This window comes from Orcinus orca, chromosome 10 (assembly GCF_937001465.1).
Source record: "Orcinus orca chromosome 10, mOrcOrc1.1, whole genome shotgun sequence".
Classification (NCBI taxonomy): domain Eukaryota; kingdom Metazoa; phylum Chordata; class Mammalia; order Artiodactyla; family Delphinidae; genus Orcinus; species Orcinus orca.
In genome coordinates, this window is record NC_064568.1 from 39,939,684 (window position 1) to 39,962,872 (window position 23,189).

A 23,189-nucleotide genomic window follows, 5' to 3' on the forward strand; every position below is an offset into this window, starting at 1 on the left:
CTACTGAGCCTGCACTCTAAAGCCCATGAGCCACAACTACTGAGCCTGCGTGTGTAAAGCCCGTGCTCCACAACAAGAGAAGCCACCGCAATGAGAAGTCCATGAACCGCAATGAAGAGTAGCCCCTGCTTGCCACAACTAGAGAAAGCCTGTGTCCAGCCACGAAGACCCAACGCAGCCAAAAATAAATAATAAATAAATTTTTTTAAAAAAGAGTGCAAAGAATTCCTGTATATCATTTACCAATTTCCCCTCTTGTTGATACTTTATCACATTTACTTTATATTTTTTCTCTTCTAAAAGTTGGCAGACGTGATGCCCAATTACCCCTAAATACTTTAGTATGTATTTCCTAAAAATAAGGAAGATCTCCTCCACATAACCATCAAAATGAAGAATTTTGATTTCACATTGATGTAATACTATCATTTAATCCACAAACGTTGTTCAAATTCTGCCAGTTGTCTCAATAATGTACAGGATCATGTGTTACATATGTTTGCCATGTCTCTTTAGTCTCCTTCAATCTGGAACAGTTCCTAAGTCTTTCCTTATCTGTCACAACCTGAATAGGTTTTAAAAGCACAGGCCAGTGACTTTGTAGACTGCTTCTCAGCTTGGATTTGTCTGATGTTTCCAGGTGATCAGATTTAAGTCAAGCATTTTGGCAGGAATGTCACAGAAGTGAACTATCCTCATTGTGTGGCATGCCATGCTGATTTATCCCATAACTGGCCTTGTTGCCCTTTTTAAAAAAATATTTATTTATTTATTTTTGGCTGCATTGGGTCTTTGTTGCTGCACACGGGTCTTCATTGCAGTGCATGGGCTTCTCATTGCGGTGGCTTCTCTTCTTGTGGAGCATGGGCTCTAGGCACGTGGGCTTCAGTAGTTGTGGCTCTCAGGCTCTAGAGCACAGGCTCAGTAGTTGTGGTGCACGGGCTCCGTAGTTGTGGTGCGCAGGCTTAGTTGCTCCACAGCATGTAGGATCTTTCCGGACCAGGGCTCAAACCTGTGTCCCCTGCATTAGCAGTCGGATTCTTAACCACTGTGCCACCAGGGAAGCCCCAAGGCGTTGTTGCCTTTGATCACTTGGTTAAGGTGGTGTCTGCATGTCTCCTTCACTATGAAGTTATTACTATTCCTTTTGTAATTAGTAGGTATCTAATGGGAAGATGCTTTGAAACCAGGTGGATATCTCAGTTCTCTACAAAACTCCTCTGCTATTTTTAGCATCTATTGATGATTCTTGTCTGAATCAATTGTTACTACGGTGGTTGTCAAATGGTGATTTTTCTGATCCCATCACTCTCTCTACATTTATAGTTGACATAGAGAAGCACTTTCTCTTCTCTCCACTTTCCCATTAATTCATTTATTTATATCATTATGCATCCATGGATTCCTATTTTGTTCAATGGGTTATGATCCATTACCATGATTATTTATTTGATGCTGTTTGTCCCAGATATGCCCAGTGGTACCCTGGGCTCTCTGTCCTTTTGACATGTTCCCATCATTCTTTGAGTATTTCCTTACTTTGTAACATAACAAGATGTACCATTCTCATCTTGTACTTTCCATGCCCCAGCCCTGGAACCAGCCACTTCTCCAAGGAGCTCTGCTTCCTTTTAGTGTTTAGAAACCAAGATCTGGACACTATGTGTATTCACTGCTAATGAGCTATCACTATATACCCAAACACACATATAAATGCACACACAACTATATATTTCTATTTTTTTTAATCTATTGAAAGCCATGTGTTCACATCAATACCTTCAATTCCTGTCAAACACCACAAGGTTCCCCTTTTTATATTTGTAACTTCCTTCTCTAACAATGAGAAACCTGGCTTATATTACCCTCAAAATATTTACTTACTTGCTCGATTCCCCTGTAAGTAACCAATCTTTGGGCATGCTGACTACTTCCTTGAACTTGACTGTGCTAGCTACCTCCTCACTTGGCCATGATGCTGCTGGCTGACTGTAATAAATATTGGGAAAAGAGTCATCTAAGGTTTATTGATTTTTTTAACAAGGTCAGTAATCGGTAAACTGTTGAAGATATTCTTGAGAGTTTATATCATAAAAATGTAGTTATAGTTAATCATAGATAATTTGTCTCATGAATATGAATAATTTCTTAGCTAAGTAGAATTCTAGGTAAATATAAACAAAAAATATATACTAGATTTGAGGAGAAATTTGATGAGTGATAAAAACTTACATTTGAATAAAAATAATACAGTTCACATTTCTGAGCTCTTACTATGGGTCTGTCACTAAGTACTGTAGGTTTGTTATGTCATTTATCTCCTCAGTAATTCTAGTTGTATCCATTATCAGTGTTTCTGTTTTACAAATGGGGAAACTGAGGCTCAAAGCAGGGTTAAGTAATTTGCTGAAGGCTGCTGATATTTTTAGTTGTGGAGCCTTTGAATTGAGTCAGTCCATCCCCAGAATTTGTACTGTTAACCAATAGACAGTTTGCTATTGGACCTGGTTGGTTTTGTGTGGTTGTTTGTTTGAAATTTAAAATAGAGCTGACTTAGACCATTTCATGAATCTTAAAATCCTGGGAGAGAAGTATATGTTTCTTCTACTTCCTTTGTAGCTGTCTCTTTTTTTTTTCCTTTTTTTAAAATATGGTGTTTATATATACAGCGTTTAAAATCCTTACATAAAATAAGAAAGATACTGAAATGAAGAATAAGAGATTATGCATGAGTACAAATATTTTTTTCTTAGATATCATAGTATATTATACTCTAGTTACCTAAAGTTGTATGAATCAGTTCAAGTTCACTAATATGTAAACCCAAATGGAATAAAGGAAAACAGCTGCAGTGGAATGAAAGTTGGTCTATCAATTGTACATCTTTGGTTTTCCTGTTTTTTTTAACCTTCCCTTCTACTCTTTGGTTAGGCCAGAAGCCTGCATAACATAGAGATACTGTTGGCAATCAGAGACAGTATTAACTAATTTAACAATGATTTATTATGTATAGGTTAAGTGCCAGGTATTGTGTTTTACATTTTGAGGATATGGGACATGTACACCATCCTCAAGGAATGTTCAGTTAGCGGGGGAGGACTGGTATGTTTGTTCATCCATCCCATCATTCCTTCAGCTTTTCATTTATTCAACAGATGCTTATTGAGCCAGGCAACATGCTAGGTGCTAGAGTACAATGGTGACCAAGATAGAAAAGTCCCTGTCCTTAAGGAACTTGTATTCCTTGAGAAAGAGACAAGATAATGACAGGCAAATACGTATACGTATATATACACAGTATATTTGAATATAAATATGCATATGTATATATGTAAACTGAAAGTCATGATATGTGTCATAAAAGAAGCAGATACAGGTCAGAGAGAGCACCAGCTGCAGGCAGGGAGTGGGGCAAACATAATCTCCTTTGAATTGAGTGGCTAGGGAGAGTGGGTCAGTAGGAGCTTTTTCACCAAAGATGGTGTAAGCAGGGAAGACATTCATTAACTCACCTAAAAGAAGTCTGGACATAGGTGGTAGCAGGGTTGGATCATTTAATTAACTATGAGGATGTTGGAACCTTGGTTGGCTTCTCTGCAATTCTCATGGTTTTCTACATGGCTGCTACAACTCCAGACATCTGAAACTAACTCAACCACATGGAGGTCTTCTCCCTGCTGCTCCTTTTTATCAGGGAGAATTATTTTCCCCAGAAATCCCAGCATACTTCCCCAACTTCTCACTCACCAGAACTTGGCCACATAACCACCCCTTACCCAATCCCAAGGGATGACCATGACAGTCTTAAAACAACGAAGGTTCATCTGCTGGGACTGGGGAATAAGAAGAACTTCTGGAGCTGTGCTCACAAAATGCGTGTCAACAGAGTCATCAGGCAAGAAGCAGAGAATGGCTGTTGGGAGACAAATGTCTGACAAGGAAACCTCTCTAAACTGGTAACACTTGAACTGAGACCTAAAGGAGACGGAATTAGCATGCAATGCAATGGTGCACTGGGGAGAAACATCCCAGGCAGAGAGAAAAAAAATGTGCAAAGGTTCTAAAGCACTGAAGAGCTTTATGTGTTAGAGGAAATAAAATAACATAATCTCTCTCTCTCTCTGTCTGTCTCTCTCTCTCTCTCTCTCTCTCTCACACACACACACACACACACACACACACACACACACACGCAGTTAAGTATTAAAGATGTATTGATAGAAGCTTCAATAAAGTTTTGTTTTAATTAACTTTTTTATTGAAAAAGTAAGATATGCAGATGTTTAAAATATTTGAATAGCATAAAGGTGTAAGGTACAAATTGTTTCTTTCCTGCCCATGACCTACCCTTCCATCCAGTTTTCTAATCCCCACTCCACTCGTCACAATTAATTGTTTCCAGGGATTTTAAAATTGAGATTGATAGATACCTAATGGGGCCATGAATAGGCTTCTGAAGTCTGTGAAACCCAGTGAAATTCTATGTGAAATTATGGATATGCACACACACAGACATTTTGAGGGGAAGAAGATTCATAGTTTTCATCAGATTAACTAATCATATTTTATTTTCACTAAACCACCATAATTGCCGTTCTCAAGGTTACCAGTGCCCTCCATTGTTGCTAAATCCAATGGCCATTTCTCATTTTATTTGACTGCTCTTAGTATGTAATACATATCATAACTTTCTTTTTTGTTTGTTTGTTTGTTTTACGGTACGCGGGCCTCTCACTGTTGTGGCTTCTCCCCTTGCGGAGCACAGGCTCCGGACGCGCAGGCTCAGCGGCCATGGCTCATGGGCCCAGCCGCTGCGCGGCATGTGGGAATCTTCCCGAACGGGGGCACGAACTCGTGTCCCCTGCATCGGCAGGCGGACTCTCAACCACTGCGCCACCAGGGAGGCCCCTCTTTTTTTTTAAATTAATTAATTTATTTTTGGCTGCATTGGGTCTTCGTTGTTGGGTCTTTGTTGCTGTGTGCAGGCTTTCTCTAGTTGCGGCGAGCGGGGGCTACTCTTCGTTGCAGTGCGCGGGCTTCTCATTGCAGTGGCTTCTCTTGCTGTGGAGCATGGGCTCTAGACACACAGGCTTCAGTAGTTGTGGCATGCAGCCTTCAGTAGTTGTGGCTCGTGGGCTCTAGAGCGCAGGCTCAGTAGTTGTGGCTCACGGGCTTAGTTGCTCCGCGGCATGTGGATCTTCCCAGACCAGGTCTCGAACCCATGTCCCCTGCATTGGCAGGCAGATTCTCAACCACTGTGCCACCAGGGAAGTCCCCTCATAACTTTCTTTTCCTTGAAATTTTCTTATCTCTGCTTCCACAACACCATATTAATCTGATTTTCCTGATTTTTCCCTGGCCACTCCTCTTTTTTTTTTTTTTTTAAGCATCTTTTCATCTTTATGACCATGAAATATTGGAAAGCCCTACGGACTTAATTTCTTTTCTATCTGCATTCAGTCATAGAATCTCATGGCTATAAATATCTTCTCATCAAGCAACAAGTATCCTTTGCTATCCAAAAATGAGTGTCCTTTGATAGCCAAATCGCTTAAATTCCGAAATTTCAGATAGTGAGGGGTGCCATTATTATCCAACATCATTTTGATTTCTGGGTCTTGAAAAATAAGTGGGTATCTCTTCAGTTCCTGTGTTTGGCTTTCAAGAGTTGGGATGGTGAGGACACTCAGATACATTCGTGATTACCACATTTTTATATCAAGCCCGGACCTCTCTTTAACTCTAGACTCATCTATCTAACTAACTGACATTTACACTTGGATGCTTAATAGACATCTCAGGCTTACATGGCCAATGTCAAGCTCCCACTATTCTCCCCTCACCAGCAACTTCACCAATCTTCCCTCTTCCAACTTCTCAAGGCAAAAATGCTGGTGTCATAAGTAGCTCACCCTTTTACACCCCACGGCCAACTTGTTAGGAACTCTGTCAGCAACACCTACCATTTCCTGAATTTGATAATTTCTCAACCAATCTTCCCAACCTACCACTATCTTGGTCCAATCAACTCTCCAGAAAGGTACTCCTGCTGGGGCCCCCTGAAGTCAGTTCTCAGTTCAGCAGTCAATCAGCTCGTGATACTCCAACACTCTGGTGGCTTACCACCCTACACAGAATGAACAGCCTAGTCCTTACCACGACCTACCAGTTCTTGTAAACTGGGTCCTATCACTTCCGTGTCCTCATCTCCTTCCACCGCCCCTCTCATGCTTGCTGCTTCAGCACATTGGCCTCTACTCTGTTTCTTGAACATTTCGATGTGTTCTCCTCTCACTGCCTGTGCACGGGCTTCAGTAGTTGTGGCTCACGGGCTCTAGAGCACAGGGTCAGTAGTTGTGGCACACGGGCTTAGTTGCTCTGCGTCATGTGGGATCTTCCTGGGCCAGGGATGGAACCTGTGTCCCCTGCATTGGCAGGCGGATTCTTTTTTTTTTTTTTTTTTTTGTGGTACGCGGGCCTCTCACCATCGCGGCCTCTCCCGTTGTGGAGCACAGGCTCCGGACGCACAGGCCCAGCGGCCATGGCCCACGGGCCCAGCCGCTCCGCGGCACGTGGGGTCCCCGGACCGGGGCACGAACCCGCGTCCCCTGCATCGGCAGGCGGACCCTCAACCACTGCGCCACCAGGGAAGCCCTGGCAGGTGGATTCTTAACCACTGTGCCACCAGGGAAGCCCCCTCCATAGATTTTAGATATTCTTCTGTTATTAATTTATTACAGGAGAAGAAAGTCCGACTTACTATGGCTAATCCATAAAGCAGACAGTTGAAACTACAGTTGAGAGTGATGAGCAGCTTTGAACTCAGCATCTTCAACACTTGTCATCAGTGCACGTTATTTCCTCTTCGTCCATCTATGTTGAGCAGAGCACTTTTCAAAAAGCCATGTAGGGGGAAGTCCCTGGAGGTCCAGTGGTTAGGACTCCATGTGTCTATTGCATGTCACGTGGGTTTGATCCCTGGTTAGGGAACTAAGATCCTGCAAGCTGTACAGTGTGGCCAGAAAAAAAAAAAAAGCCATGTAGGAATGGCAACCTCAGGATACTTGTAAGGGTCACTTCCTGCACTTATTGGAGGAATGAACTTCATAAGTGTGCAGTAGGATATATCATGAATGTCATGCCTCTTTAGTGCATTGCCAAAAGTCCTGGTTGTTGGCAGGAAGGTTGGAGGGTGATCATTTCCATGTGGATTACAGTTCCTAAACATTTTATGTATAGAAGATAATGTCATGGAATCACCTCAGAAGAAATGGAGTGACCTATGGTTTCACTATGATGTATTTAGGTATGGCTTTTTTTTTTCCTTGTTGGGGTACTTGGTCTCCTTGATTCTGAGGATTATTGTTGGAAATAAAGCAAAAATTATCAGGCATTATTTCTTCATATATTACTTCTGCTACATTCTCTTTCTTCTCTCCTTCTGGAAATCTAATTAAATACATGCTGGACCTTTACAGGCTTTATGTGCCTTACCCTGTACTCTTTATCTTTTCTTTTCTTCTTATTTCTCCATGCTTCTTTCTAGATATTTCTTTTGATTTTCCAGTTTACCTAGCTGTGTCTAATTTGCTATTAAAACTACCCATCAACTTATCAATTTCAATTACCCGTAATGTGTTTTTCTTTTTTCTTTGTATTTTATTTACTTATTTTTTAAACATCTTTATTGGAGTATAATTGCTTTACAAGGGTGTGTTAGTTTCTGCTTTATAACAAAGTGAATCAGTTATACATATACATATGTCCCCATATCTCTTCCCTCTTGCATCTCCCTCCCACCGTCCCTATCCCACCCCTCTAGGTGGACACAAAGCACCAAACTGATCTCCCTGTGCTATGCAGCTGCTTGCCACTAGCTACCTATTTTATGTTTGGTAGTGTATATATGGCCATGCCACTCTCTCACTTTGTCCCAGCTTACCCTTCCCCCTCCCTGTGTCCTCAAGTCCATTCTCTACGTCTGTGTCTTTATTCCTGTCCTGCCCCTAGGTTCTTCAGAACCATTTTTTCTTTTTCTTAGATTCTGTATATATGTGTTAGCATACGGTATTTGTTTTTCGCTTTCTGACTTACTTCACTCTGTAAGACAGTCTCTAGGTCCATTCACCTCACTACAAATAACTCCATTTCATTTCTTTTTATGCTGAGTAATATTCCATTGTATATATGTGCCACATCTTCTTTGTCCACTCATCTGTCGATGGACACTTAGGTTGCTTCCATGTCCTGGCTATTGTAAATAGAGCTGTGATGAACATTGTGGTACATGTGTTTTTCAATTTTAGAATTTCTATGTGCTTCTTTTCAAATCTGTTATGCTCTTTTTTGCTAATAATTTCTAGTTCTTTCCTGAAATTTTATTTTATTTTTATTTATTTTTTTTGCCATGCCACATGGCATGCAGGATCTTAGTTCCCCAACGAGGGATGTAACCTGTGCCCCCTGCAGTGGAAGCATGGAGTCTTAACCACTGGACCGCCAGGGAAGTCCCTCTTTCCTGAATTTTTTTTTTTTTTTTTTTTTTTGCGGTACGCGGGCCTCTCACTGCCGTGGCCTCTCCCGTCGTGGAGCACAGGCTCCAGACGCGCAAGCTCAGGGGCCATGGCTCACGGGCCCAGCCCCTCCGCGGCATGCGGGGTCCTCCCAGACCGGGGCACGAACCCGCGTCCCCTGCATCGGCAGGCGGACTCTCAACCACTGCGCCACCAGGGAAGCCCATTTCCTGAAATTTTAAATCTTGTCTCTCATGTCTTTAAATGAGTTAGATAGTTAATTTTAGGCTATATTTGATATCACATTATCTACAGCCCCTGAAGGTCTGTTAAAAAACACCTCATGGGCTTCCCTGATGGCGCAGTGGTTAAGAATACTCCTGCCAATGCAGGGGACACAGGTTCAAGCCCTGGTCTGGGAAGATCCCACATGCCGTGGCGCAACTAAGCCCGTGCGCCACAACTACTGAGCCTGTGCTCTAGAGCCCATGAGCCACAACTACCGAGCCCGTGTGCCACAACTACTGAAGCCAGCACGCCTAGAGCCCGTGCTCCGCAACAAGAGAAGCCACCTCAATGAGAAGCCCGCGCACCGCAATGAAGAGTAGCCCCTGCTCGCCGCAACCAGAGAAAAGCCTGCACGCAGCAATGAAGACCCAACGCAGCCAAAAATAAAAAAATGCATGACATTAAATAAATAAATTTATTTAAAAAAAGAAAAGAAAAAAATCCCTCAGGCTCTGATACCTCATGCCACGTTGCTCCTCTGTGTCCTGAGCACTCTCCTTACCACATTTGGGACCTGACATCCTGTGATGGGTTGCTGCCACATGGATGCCCTCCTAACTATTCTTGGATTGTGACATCTCAGAAGGGACAGCCCCTCAATCACCATGTGGATGCCCTTCTCACCAGGCTCAGACTGTGACACCCCAATCTGGGCTGCCATAGCCTCCTTCCCTGTGCAAACAGATGCTCACCTAATAGCTTTTGGAATAAATTGTTCAGGATAGGAAGGGAAGAGGAGGGAGAGAAAGAGAAATATTTAGTTTTTAAAAATCCAATCTGAAATTTTTGCATTTTAAGTGAAGCCTTTTTTTTTTTTTTTAAGTGAAGCCTTTTTGGTTCTAAGAATTTTAATGCAATTACTGATAAATTTTGGGCGGGAGCTACCATTCCGTTTTCTATTTTTCATTTGTCCCTATACTCAATTCCACTATTTTATTGCCTATTATTTTCTAACTCTATTATTATGGATGACATACAAGTCTCTACTCTTCTACTGGTTCAATAGAAATTAAATGTGCATCATTAATTTTCAAATATTAATGTTAATCAGTATCTTTACCTTCCTTCTTAGAATACTACCATTTCTCCACTCACAACTTACGTACTATTTTTGTTAAATATTTAAATTCTACATTTTAAAACCCCACAAGACACACTTTGTTTTATGCAGTAAATATTGAGTTACCCACTGTTTACCACTTCCTTTGCCATTCATTCCTTTTTGCAAATCAGGAATCATTTTTCTTCTGATGTACATCTTTTAGAATTTCTGCGGTTTTACTAAAATGAATCTAATAGAGAATCTCTTTTTATTTATCATGCTTGGGATTTGTTAGGCTTCTTGAATCTATGAATATCTGTAGTCATTTTTAGGTAACTCTCAATCATTATTTGGTTATTGCCTGTACTCTCTCTCTCTCATCCTCTGTGACTCCAGTTCCCTGTATATTAGAACTTCTCACTGTATCTTCTCTCTTACCCTGTCCCCCTTGCCCCCTGCCTCCCATTTTTTGGTCTTTCTGAACTTCAAGACTTATTTTATCTGACTTATCTCCTTAGTTCGCTGATTCTTTTGCTATGTCCAATCTACTGCTCAATATGTCCAGTGAGCTTATAATTTCATTTATTATATTTTCTCATTGGCTCTTTTTCAAACCTATCACTTCTAACAATTTTCAAATTTTTGGATGAAAGTTTCAAACTTATATTTTATTTCTTAAAAATAAGCATAGTGGGCTTCCCTGGTGGCGCAGTGGTTGAGAGTCTGCCTGCCGATGCAGGGGACACGGGTTCGTGCCCCGGTCCGGGAAGATCCCACATGCCGCGGAGCGGCTGGACCCGTGAGCCATGGCCGCTGAGCCTGCGCGTCCGGAGCCTGTGCTCTGCAACGGGAGAGGCCACAGCAGTGAGAGGCCTGCGTACTGCAAAAAAAAAAAAAAAAAAGCATAGTACACCTTAAATTAATATATTTTATACATCAATTATATCTCAATAAAGCTGAGAGAAAAAAGAGAAAAAAACCATAGTGGTTTTATGGATTATATCTAATAAATTCAATATTTGAAGTCCCTGTTGGTCTCTTATCTCTTTTTTTCCAAATTTTTAATTGTGGTAAAATACACATAAAATTTACCATGTTAACCATTTTTAAAAATTTTAATTGAGATATAATTGACATATAACATATTAATTTCAGGTGTACAACTTGATTCAATATTTGTATACACTGCAAAATGATCACCACAATAAGTCCAATTAATATTCATCAACTTACATAGTTACAAAAATTTTTTTCTTGTTATGAGAAATTTTAAGGTCTACTCTCTTAGCAACTTTCAAATATGCAATACAGTATTATTAACTATAGTCACCATGCTGTACAGTACATCCCCATGACTTATTTATTTTATAACTCAAAGTTTGTGCCTTTTGACCCTCTCCACCCATTTCTCCAACCCCTCACCCTCCACCTCTAGCAACCACCAATCTCTGTCCTCTGTATCTGTGAGCTTGTATTTGTTTTTGTTTTTAGACTCTGCATGTAAGGGCGATCCTGCGGTATTTGTCTTTCTCTGACTTATTTCACTTCACTATCTTAATCATTTTTTTTAATTTTTAAAATATTTAATTTATTTATTTTTGGCTGTGTTGGGTCTTCGTTGCTGTGCATGGGCTTTCTCTAGTTGCAGCAAGTAGGGGCTACTCTTCATTGCAGTGCATAGGCTTCTCACTGCAGTGGCTTCTCTTGTTGTGGAGCATAGGCTCCAGGAGCGCAGACTTCAGTTGTTGTGTGCGTGGGCCCAGTAGTTGTGGCTCGTGGGCTCTAGACTGCAGGCTCAGTAGTTGTGGCACACGGGCTTAGTTGCTCCGTGGCATGTGGGATCTTCCCAGACGAGGGCCCGAACCCGTGTCCCGTGCATTGGCAGGCAGATTCTTTTTTTTGTTTGTCTGTTTGTTTTGCGGTACGTGGGCCTCTCACTGTTGCGGCCTCTCCCGTTGCGGAGCACAGGCTCCGGACGCGCAGGCTCAGCAGCCGTGGCTCACGGGCCCAGCCGCTCCGCGGCATGTGGGATCTTCCCGGACCAGGGCACGAACCCATGTCCCCTGCATCGGCGGACTCTCAGCCACTGCGCCACCAGGGAAGCCCCAGGCAGATTCTTAATCACTGCACCGCCAGGGAAGTCCCATCTTCATCACTTTTAAGTGTACAGTTCAGTGATATTAAACACATTCATCATGTTGTACAACCATTACCCCCATCCATCTTCATATCTCTTTTCATCTTGTAAAATTGAAACTCTATACTCATTAAGCAATAACTCCTCATTTTCTCCTCTCCCTAGTCACTGGCAATCACCATTCTACTGTCTGTGTTTAAGATTTGACTACTCGGGCTTCCCTGGTGGCGCAGTGGTTGACAGTCTGCCTGCCGATGCAGGCGACGCAGGTTTGTGCCCGGGTCCGGGAAGATCCCACAAGACGCGGAGCAGCTGGGCCCGTGAGCCATGGCTGCTGAGCCTGCGCGTCCGGAGCCTGTGTTCCGCAATGGGAGAGGCCACAACAGTGAGAGGCCCACGTACAAAAAAAGAAAGATTTGACTACTCTAAGTGCCTCACATAAGTGGAATCGTACACTATTTGTCTTTTTGTTACTGTCATTTTATTTAGTATAATATCTTCAAAGTTTATCCATGTTGTAGCATATGTCAGGATCACCTTCCTTTTTAAAGCTGAATAATATTCCATTGTATGTATCATATTTTGCTTATTCATCCATCTGTGGATGGATATTTGGCTTTTGGCTACCGTGAATAATGCTATTATGAACGTGGTTGTACAAATATTTCTTCAAGACCCTGCTTTTATTTTATTTTATTTTATTTTTATTTTTGTTTTTTTAAGACCGTGCTTTTAATTTTTTGGGTATATATCGAGAAGTAAAATTGCTGGATCACATGGTAATTCTATTCTTAATTTTCTGAGGAATCATCCACAGTGAGTGTAATATTTTACATTCTCACCAACAGTGCACAAGCATTCCAATTTCTCCACATCCTTGTCCATACTTATGATTTTCTGGGGTTTTTTAATAGTGGCCATCTTAATGAATGTAAGGTGGTACATCATTATACTTTTGATTTGCATTTCTCTGATCACTAAAGATGTTGAGCGCCTTTTCATGTGCTTATTGTCCATTTGCATATCTTCCTTGGAGAACTGTCTAATCAAATCCTTTGCCAATTTTTGAATTTTTTTGTTCTTGCTGAGTTTTAGGAGTTCACAATGTATTCTGGATATAAATCCTTCATTATATGATTTGCAAATATTTCTCCCTCTCTCTGGGTTGCCTTTTTACTCTGTTGATATTCTTTTCTTAAAAAATATTTATTTATTTATTTGGGTGCACTGTGTCTTTAGTTGTGGCACGTGGGATCTTTGGTTGGGGCATGAGGGATCTATTAGTTGTAGCACGCGGGCTCTTAGATGCAGCATGCGAGATCTAGTTCCCCGACCAGGGATTGAACCCAGGCCTCCTGCACTGGGAGCCCAGAGTCTTAACCTCTGGACCACCAGGGAAGTCCCTGTTGATATTCTTTTGATGCAAAATTTTTAAAATTTTCATTAAGTCCAATTTGTCTACTTTTGTTGCCTGCACCTCTGATATCACATCCAATAAATCATTGTCTTTGGTGTCATATCCAAGAAATAATTGTCAAATCCAATGTCATGAAGCTTTTGCCCTATGTTTTCTCCTAAGAATTTTATAGTTTCATCTCTTATATTGAGGTTTTTGATCCATTGTGAATTAATTTTTGTATACAGTGTGAGGTAAGGGTCCAACTTCATTCTTTTGCATGTAGTTATCTAGTTTAACCAGCACCAGTTGTTGAAAAGATTGTCCTTTCCCCATTGCACGGTCTTGGCATCCTTGTCAAAAAAATCGTTTGACCATACACACAAAAGTTTGTTCCTGGGCTCTCTATCCTTTCCATTGATCTTTATGTCTGTCTTTATGCCAGTACCACACTGTTTTGATGAGTTTTGAAGTCAGGAAGTTGAGTTCACCAAAATTATTCTTTTTTTTAAACTTTTGTTTTGTTTTGTTTGTTTATTTTAGATTCTACATGAAGTTTAGGATGGGTTTTTCTATTTCTGCAAAAGACATCCCTGGAATTTTGATAGAGTTTGCATTGAATCTGTAGATTTCTTTTCATATTGTAGACATTTTAAAGTTATTAGGTTTTCCATCCATGAACAGGGATATGTTTCCATTCATTTATGTCTTGTTTAACTTCTTTCATTGATGTTCTATAGTTTTCATTGTACAATTATTTTACCTCCTTGGTTACTTCCTAAGTGTTTTATTGTTTTTGATGCTATTGTAAATGAAATTGTTGTAATTTCCTTTTCAGATTGCTCATTATTAATATGTAGAAATGCAACTGATTTTTGTGTGTTGGCTTTACATCCTGCTACTTTGCTGAAATCATGTATTAGTCATACAAGTTTTGTTGTAGAATTTTTAGGGCTTTCTATGTATAAGATCATATCATCTGCAAACAGATATCTTACTTCTTCCTTCAATTTGGATGCTTTTTATTTTTTGTCCTTGCCTAATTGTTCTGGCTAGAACTTCCAGTACTATGTTGAACAGAAGTGGTGAAAGCACGCATCTCTGCCTTGCTCTTGATCTTAGAGGAAAACTTTGTCATTCACCATTGAGTATGATGTTCATTGTGGGTTTTTCTGTTATTATAGTGAGATAGTTTCCTTCTATTCCTAGTTTTGAGGTTTTTTTTAGATCATGGAAATGTGTTCAATTATGTCAAATTATTCTGCATCAACTGAGATATCATGTGTTTTTTCCCTTTATTTTCTTAATGTAGTGTACTACACTGATTTCTGTATGCTGAACCACCTTGCATTCCAGGAATAAATCTCTTTTGGTGTAAAATCCTTGTAATATACTGCTGAATTTGGTTTGCTAGTATTTTGTTGAGGATTTTTTATCAGTATTCATAAGTGATATTTCTTGTAGTGACTTTGTCTGGTTTCGGGATCAGGGTAATGCTGGATTCATGGAAAGAGTCTAGAGGTGTTCCCTCCCTTCAGTTTTTTGGGAAAAGTTTGAGAAGGGTTGATGTTAGTTCTTCTTTAAATATTTGGTAGAATTCACCATTGAAGCCATCAAGTCTAGGCTTTTCTTTGTTGGGAAGTTTGTTTTTGGTTTTTTTTGAATTTTATTTTATTTATTTTTTTATACAGTGGGTTCTTATTAGTTATCTATTTTATACATATTAGTGTATATATATCAATCCCAATCTCTGTTGGGAGGTTTTTGATAACTGATTTAATAAGTGTATTACCTTGTTTTTTATAATTTATAAAAATGGATACATTGTTTTAGATCTAAATCATTTCAATCTTGACCAGACTGCTTTTAATAATCATCTAATAAAATGTTATGGAATCTATTCCTCAGCAGCTTTGATATTATTCCTTGACTTAAATATTAACACTTTTATATGAATTGAAAAATGAAGTAAGACTTTTTCTGACAAAAACAATTTTTTTGCTGATTTGACAATAATGACTGGCTTTGTCAATTAGGTTATATGACAGACATTTTCCATAAATTGAATAAGCTAAATGTTTGGCTCTAAGGTCTAGCTGAAAATAAACCTAATCCTTGTGATAAAAGTATTTTACCAAAAATATTGTAAAAGTTCAATGAAATAAGCAATATTGTGATTTTCTCAAGCAGATCTGAGTAAATTGATTTAAACAAGATGCTTCTAAGTTAAAGGTAATAGGTATAATAGTCTTTGTCAGGAGTCAACAAACTATGGCACAGGCCCAATCTGGCCTGCCACATATGCTTTTTTTTGTGTGGTAAAAAATATATAATAGTATTTACCATTTTAACCACTTTTAAGTGCACAATTCAGTGACATTAAGTACAGTCACAATCTTGTGCAATCATTACTACTATCCATCTCTTAAACATTTTCATCATCCCAAACAGAAACTGTCTGCCTCCTGTTGTTTTTTTTTTTTTTTTGGCTGTGTTGGATCTTCATTGCTGAGCGGGGGCTACTCTTCGTTGCAGTGCGCAGGATTCTCATTGCACTGACTTCTCTTGTTGCGGAGCACGGGCTCTAGGTGTGTGCGCTTCAGTAGTTGTGGCGCATGGGCTCAGTTGTGGCTCGTGGGCTCTAGACTACAGGCTCAGTAGTTGTGGCACACGGGCTTAGTTGCTCCGCGGCATGTGGGATCTTCCCCGACCAGGGCTCGAACCCGTGTCCCCTGCATTGGCAGGCGGATTCTTAACCACTGTGCTACCGGGAAGCCCCTGCTACCTGTTTTTGTAAATAAAATTTTACTGGGAACACAGCCATGCTCACTCATTTATGTATTGTCTGGAGCTGCTTTTGCGCTACAATGGTAGGGCTGAGTAGTTGTGACATAGAACATATGGCCTGAAAGCCTAAAACATTTGCTATCTGACACTTTATAGAAAATATTTGCTAAACCCTAGTCTTTGATACATTTTAGAGAAGACTTTTGGTATCCTTCCCAGAAACCGAGAAAGCTAATGACTGTAACAACTGGCATCAATCATACAGTTTCCAATTCTTTTCTTTGCCTCAAAATTGAAGAAACCTAATCAACTCTTCACCTGTTGAGCAATAAAAATACTTTTTGATAGATTGCTATGTGAATTTAGCTTGCAGTTTGGAGAACTGTGTGAAAGGTACAGTTCACTGCTAAACACTTTAGCATGCATATTTTGAATAAGAGTTCAGTATTTGTTTACTGTTCTTTTCTTTTGAGGGGAAATTTATAGTAAAATGCATAAATTTTCTTTACTATTCCATAATTGGTATACATCTGTGTAATGCAAATCTATTTCAAAGTACAACTTATTATCACCCCAGGAAACACCCTCATGTCCCTCCTTCCCCTCCACTCCCCAGAGGGAACCATACTTCGGAGTTTAGCCTGTTCTATAACTTCATATATATTGAATCGTACTATGTATATCCCTTTGGGTAAGATTTATTTCACTCAGTATAATATCTGTGAGATTCATCCATAATTTTGCTGTATCAAGTTTATTCCATTTGGTTATTAGTTAATTTGTCAAATGGGTTCTTGCTCTTTTCATTATTGAGTTGTAGGAGTTCTTTCTATATTCTGGATATGTCTCTTATCAGGTATATAATTTGCAAATATTTTCTCTCATTCAGTGGGTTTTTTCATTTTCTTGTCAGTATACTTTGAAGCACAAAAGATTTTAATTTTGATGAAGTCCAATTTATTTTTTCTTTCGTTGTCCATGCATTTTTCTCCAGCCTTTCTTCCTCTACTCCATCATCCACACTGCTGCAGTAGCTACTTCCTAATCGATAATTCTGGTCATGTCATTCTCTCTGTTCAAGCTGGTTTTCTAATGCTTACAGGATATTCCAAATTCACTGCCACCCCAAATTACATCTCTGCTTCAACTCCATGGGCTTAAGGAATTTCACCAAGTATGCTTTCACACTTTAAAGACTTTGTTCCAGTTTTTTCACGCGTTTGAAATCTCCTATCCTCCCTGATCACAGTGTCTTCATTCTTAAAAACTCACAAGCAATTAGTCACTTGCTGTTCAGGGGTTAGATAGCATTAAGTTCAAAACCCCATAATGGCCAATCATATTTCGTTAATAATTTAAAATTATTTGCCTTCTGCCTCCCTGTAGGTCATTCACTCATTCATCAAATATTTATTGAACATCTGTTAGACAACAGGTACTGTTCTCAGCACTGAGGGTACACCTGCGAACAAGTCAAGACTAGGCTCTCATGCAATTTATGTGGAAAGTATTCAATAAGAAAATAAGAAAAATACCAGGTCATGGTGAGTGTTACGCCAACAATGTCGAGTGAGTATGATTGTTCAAGATTGCATGGTCAGGGATCACTTTTCTGAAGTACATTTAAGTTATGATTTGAAAGCGCCTGAGTGACAGAGGGGATCAGCTGTTGCAAGGGGTGGTGGTCCCAAATGGTTGTTTACAAAGTACGACAGGGTCACTAGGTCTGAGGGCAAGCGGGGCAGGCGCAGATTCCCACCCGGCGTGTGGGTTCCTCCGCCAGCAGGCGACACCCTAAACGGGTTCTCCTCTCGGAACATCTCACGCCAGCCCTTTTCTCCCCGGCGGTGGCCGACGATAACACAGAACCTCCGTGCAGTAGTAGATTGCATAACGATTCGACGCAGGTATCCGGGAAACAGCCACACACTAACAAGCCGAAGCTGGGGGGCGGAGACTGTGAACTGTCCTACAGCCTGGCGGAAGAGGCGGGGGGATGAGCTCGTCCTAGGCCCGCCCAGAGAGAGTGTTGCGCATGCGTATGGGCGTGTTCTCGTCACTTAGGCGCCGGTCCCGAGAAGGGGCGGGGCCGGCTCTCCGCGCCGGAAGGGGGCTGACTGGGCGGTGCCGGGAGGCGGAGGTGGCGGCTGCGCGCGCGCGTGCGAACGAGGAACGCCGCGAGGGCCGGGGCGGGGCGGGCGGGCAGGGCTGTGGGGACGACGTACGGCGACGATGGCCGCGGCGGCGGGCAGCGGCGGGCTGGGGGCGACGGCGGGCGCTGCGGGTCTGGGAGGCGCGGCGGCGGCGGCCGCGGGCCTGGCAGTTTATCGACGGAAGGACGGGGGCCCGACCAGCAAGTTTTGGGAGAGCCCGGAGACGGTGTCCCAGCTGGATTCGGTGCGGGTCTGGCTGGGCAAGCACTACAAGAAGGTGGGTTCGCGCGCTTGTAGGGGCCGGAAGGCCACGAGACGGGGGCCGGGGGCGGCGACTGGCCTCGCGGGCTTCTGGCCGCCCCTCCCCCCGCGCGCCACGAGGGACAACAAAGGCAGGCGCAGGGCCCGCCACGCCCCCGCGGTGCGCTCTCGGCGTCCGCGCGCACGGGACTCCACTGGTCCTCCGAGCTCCGCTCTTGGGAGCCCACGCACCCCGGGCAAAAGCCCCCGCTTGCTCCTGCAGGAGCAGGTCGAGCTCAGCGACCCGGAGGGTGTGAATCTTCCTCTTTTGTTGGCTGCTTGAGGTGTGTGAGCTATGATTGTTAAAACTGTCGGAGCCAGAGGGGTAAAAGTGGCAAGTTTTGTTTAGAGACTAGTTTTCAAAGTCAAGTGAGGTGACGAAGGTTTTACTATCTGCTGTTGATATGCTAAAGACGGACTATGGACGATTGTACTCGGACGTTGGTTACAGCAGGTTAAATATAATGAATTATAGTATTCATGAGAACTAATATTAAAAAATGACGGCTTTGGGCTTCCCTGGTGGCGCAGTGGTTGAGAGTCCGCCTGCCGATGCAGGGGACACGGATTCGTGCCCCGGTCCGGGAAGATCCCACGTGCCGCGGAGCGGCTAGGCCCGTGAGCCATGGCCGCTGAGCCTGCGCGTCCGGAGCCTGTGCTCCGCAACGGGAGAGGCCACAGCAGTGAGAGGCCCGCGTACCGCAAAAAAAAAAAAAAAAATGACGGCTTTTACTTCACTACTTCTGGTTATGTATAGTGGGAGTGCAAGAGTTAATGTTCACTTGTGGCTAATGTGAGGCCTTCCCTGAGAACCCCATTCATGTTAGATCACCCCGCTTTATATCACCTTTGTTTTCATACCACTTTTTTTTTTTTTTTTTGCGGTACGCGGGCCTCTCTCTGCTGTGGCCTCTCCCATTGCGGAGCACAGGCTCCGGACGCTCAGGCTCAGCGGCCATGGCTCACGGGCCTAGCCGCTCCGCGGCATATGGGATCTTCCTGGACCGGGGCACGAACCCGTGTCCCCTGCATCGGCAGGCGGACTCTCAACCACTGCGCGCCACCAAGGAAGCTCCATACCACTTTTTGAGATTATTTTTATCTACCTGTTTGCTCTACCTTTGGAATGTAAGTTCCGCTGAGTCAGTGGTATTAAAAGTTGTAAGTTAGCCTCTTGTTTATAACAAATGTTTTTTTAGCGTCCCCTTTATGTAACTATTTAGGAATGACTCCCTTAGAAGGTGTAAGGACGCAGACTGCCAAAAATACTCTTTGCCCCCAAATTTCCGGAACACCCTTTTCAGTTCTCTACTTCCCCCGTTGTGGACCATAACCCTGGGGCAAGGACCTTGTTAGGCCTGTTCACTACAACGTGTCCCGGAAGGTGTTTGATCCTCATTGCCTTGCTCTTAGTAGTTGCTTAGTAAATATTTGTTGGAATGAATGAAAAGATAGTCTAGGAACCTACTCATTTGGGGTGTACAGCGCAGTGGAGCCTATCAGCTTTTGGAAGTTGTTAGGCATGGACAGGGATCTTGGGTGCTTTTGCGTTCCATTGTGGTACTCTCAGAAATGACCATTCCTTATCTGAGGTTTTAGGAAGTGAGAAGCGATATGCATTTTTATTTACAATATATTTTTTGATTCTTTGACTTTTCCCCCCCCTGAAATTTGCAGTCACATTTGGGATTGTAGCTTTTTCTCATTTACATGTAGGTAAACAAGAATATTGTTTTCCCTTGTACAATGGTAAATTGGTCACTTTTTTGGTGTTGGCAGTAGAGCTTCTGGTAGTAGCTAAGGGAGTTGAATATATTTATATTATTAAAGTATTGTTTATCATGTGCCCTTCAGCCAGTACTTTGGGTCTTAAATTAATATACCTTAATGTATTTTTCCCCCCAGTCTGGATTTTATACCCCAGTTTTATTGAGATATAATTGACATATAATATTGTATGACTTTATCAGTGTAGCTTTAACAAAGAGAAATAGAAGGAATATTCCTTTGGATAGCAAGGAAGGGAAGAGAAAAAGGGAAATACAGTAATAGTAATTTCTACCTCTCCAAACTCTGTGCATCTATTTGTGCCCAATTTTAAGAGGGCAACTTTAGGCTTGGATAATCTTTAAGAGGTTTGGGTGGGTGAGGAACTGGCTGTGAGGCTGATTGCAGGATTTGTCCCAAAGTGTTGAAGAGACAGTAGGCTAATGTTGGCTCAGTGTGCCTGAGGCCTTAAAGACAAAGTTAAAGTTAGGTTTGACCTCTCAGAGTTTCATAAAGCTAGAGTGTGTTTCTTGGGCCTACTCAGATTAAGAATTGTATATCCCTTGGGCCTGACAGTCAGAATCCTATCAGCCTCTGAGAGTGGTGTTGGTGTGGTGAAAATATTTACCAGATGGTTCTTTGCCTCCTCTGTACAGGATATCTCTCTACCTGGTATACACATTGATAAGATTTAACTAAACTTTTCTGTTGCATTTAATAGTGTGTTTTCAAATTCATAAATCTCAGCAAATAAATGAAATAAACATGACATTGATAGTAGCATTTTTATTGATGGGTTTATGTATGCACTCAGTGAACAACTGAACATCCACCTTACCCAGGCATTTAAAACATAAGTCACTTAAATCCTCACAGCAGTCCTGAATGATAGATATTATTTACTTCATTTTCCACATGAGAGACACCTGAGGGTGGAGATTTAAGTAACTTCTCTAAGAATTACAGTTAGGAGTGGCAAATTTGGAATTCAAAGGTCTGCCTGGCTCCAACCCCCCCTCTGCCTTTTTTTTTTTTTTGGCTGCACATAATCCCTCTCTTTAAGGAACTCACAGTGTTGTGGAAAAGATAGACATAGGCACCTACTTATAAAACCCAGGTGATTTCAAATTAAAAATGAACTTCCTTTTATTGTTTTTGTCTTCTGAATGCCTATAGGAGGTGCTCAGTAAATATTTGTTCCATGAATGAATAGATTAACTAGTATAGAAACCTGTTTTTTTAGGCTTTGTTGATCCATTTGGCTTAGCAGTACAGAAAGGAGAGTGAATACTTTTTGACTGGGATGAGCTTCAACTAGCCAAAGGAGTCTAGAGGAGGTGACCACTTTAGGTACGTGGAAGCTGAAGCACAGAGAGATTAACTGTTTGCCTGAGGTTGCGTTTTCAGTCCACTGGCAGTGTGGAAGCTTGTTTATCTACCTAAGCTGCCTGCTTTGTATTACTGGGTGCATATCTTTCATCCTAACTTTGAAAGATATATTTCTATCCATAGTTCAGAGTGATTTTCAGATGATAAAACCTTGTGAAGTATATCTATAAGCCATTGAGTTCCCAGGTGAGTTTCTTCCCGAAGTTTGGCTTACCCCTGAAATAAGATTTAAGATTTTAGGATGATTTAAATAAAGATGCTTTGGATTTAACGAAGATTACTAAAATAGAGTAGATGGCCCAAGGAAGGCATTTCAGTGCCCTTTATATAAAGTATTTAACAGTTTAAGACTTTTCTTTTTTCCAGATGGGACATCTGCTACAATAGAATTGTTTACGGATAAGTTAAACTTTTGATACTATATTAATGTCACAGGGAATATAAAGCAGATTTATTGATAACAACTTTCCAAACATATCCTCCTAACTTTCTTAATCAAAATACTTTGAGACTAAAAAAATTTTTCTTGTCTTAAGTAAAACATTCTGTTGAACTTTTTTTTGATCAAAAGATAAAAGTTTTATGACTGAAGTAGTCTATATAATTATTAAATTTTTTTCCCTTTAATCAGGATTCATTATTTTGAAAGCTATTAAGAACTTTTTATGTTTAGGTGAGATTTTTGGAAGCAGTTGAAATGAATTTATGTCTGTATGGGATAGTGGAATGAGCATTACGTTAGTTTGGAAGACGTTAGTTCAGTACTCTTGGCTGCTAATTGGTGTCATTGAGCAGATGACTTGATTTCCATGTTTTAATTTTTCATTTGTAAGTTGGGAGTAAGACTGTGACTCCCACAGACAGTTGTTCGAATCAAATGAGATAGTCCTTGAAGGTAGGATTATATAAATTTGAGGTGGTAGTGATACTTTTGCCATGTATCGTTTGGTCCCCCTGCTTCATTCTTACTGGTTAAACAGAATGTTACTCTTAGAAATTTTTAAAAGTCGATTTAAAATCTTATAGTCGTACATTGACTGCCTTTTGAGACGGTATGAATCTGACATTAATTAATGTCAGATTCAGTTTATTAGTTAAAAATGTCATCTCTTGCATACATTTTAATGTTTGATCATTTTTATGGGTGATTTGGAGAAAGTAAATGGAGTTAAAAATGTTCTGTAGTTTAAAAATTGGATCTTAAAATACCTAAGATAATCATTTTGATTGGGCTTTGAACCTGGCCATCTTTATTCTGAAACTGTAGGCCTGTCCACATGAAATCTTTCTCATTCTTAATGACAATAAATGAAGCGTGTAGATAGTAGTGAAGTTTAGAATATATACAAAGCTATGTATATAAGTCATTAAAAATTACTTTTTGCTTGGAAGGTTGGTTTGTTTTTTGCTGAACAAC

General features: G+C 41.1%; 1 protein-coding gene across 4 annotated transcripts in view; it reads left to right on the forward strand.

Moving 5' to 3' along the window:
• The first annotated feature begins 18,285 nt into the window (after nt 1-18,285).
• Nucleotides 18,286-23,189, forward strand: part of SMARCC1 (SWI/SNF related, matrix associated, actin dependent regulator of chromatin subfamily c member 1) — a 178,836-nt gene continuing 173,932 nt past the window's right edge. For 3 of the 4 annotated variants that reach the window (XM_004283880.3, XM_033413117.2, XM_033413118.2), the window contains exon 1: nt 18,286-18,593. In XM_004283880.3, coding sequence (XP_004283928.1) covers nt 18,396-18,593 — 198 coding nt within the window. In that variant the 5' untranslated portion in view covers nt 18,286-18,395. The remainder of the gene's footprint in view (nt 18,594-23,189) is intronic. The other variant, XM_049716278.1, reaches the window with a different exon arrangement.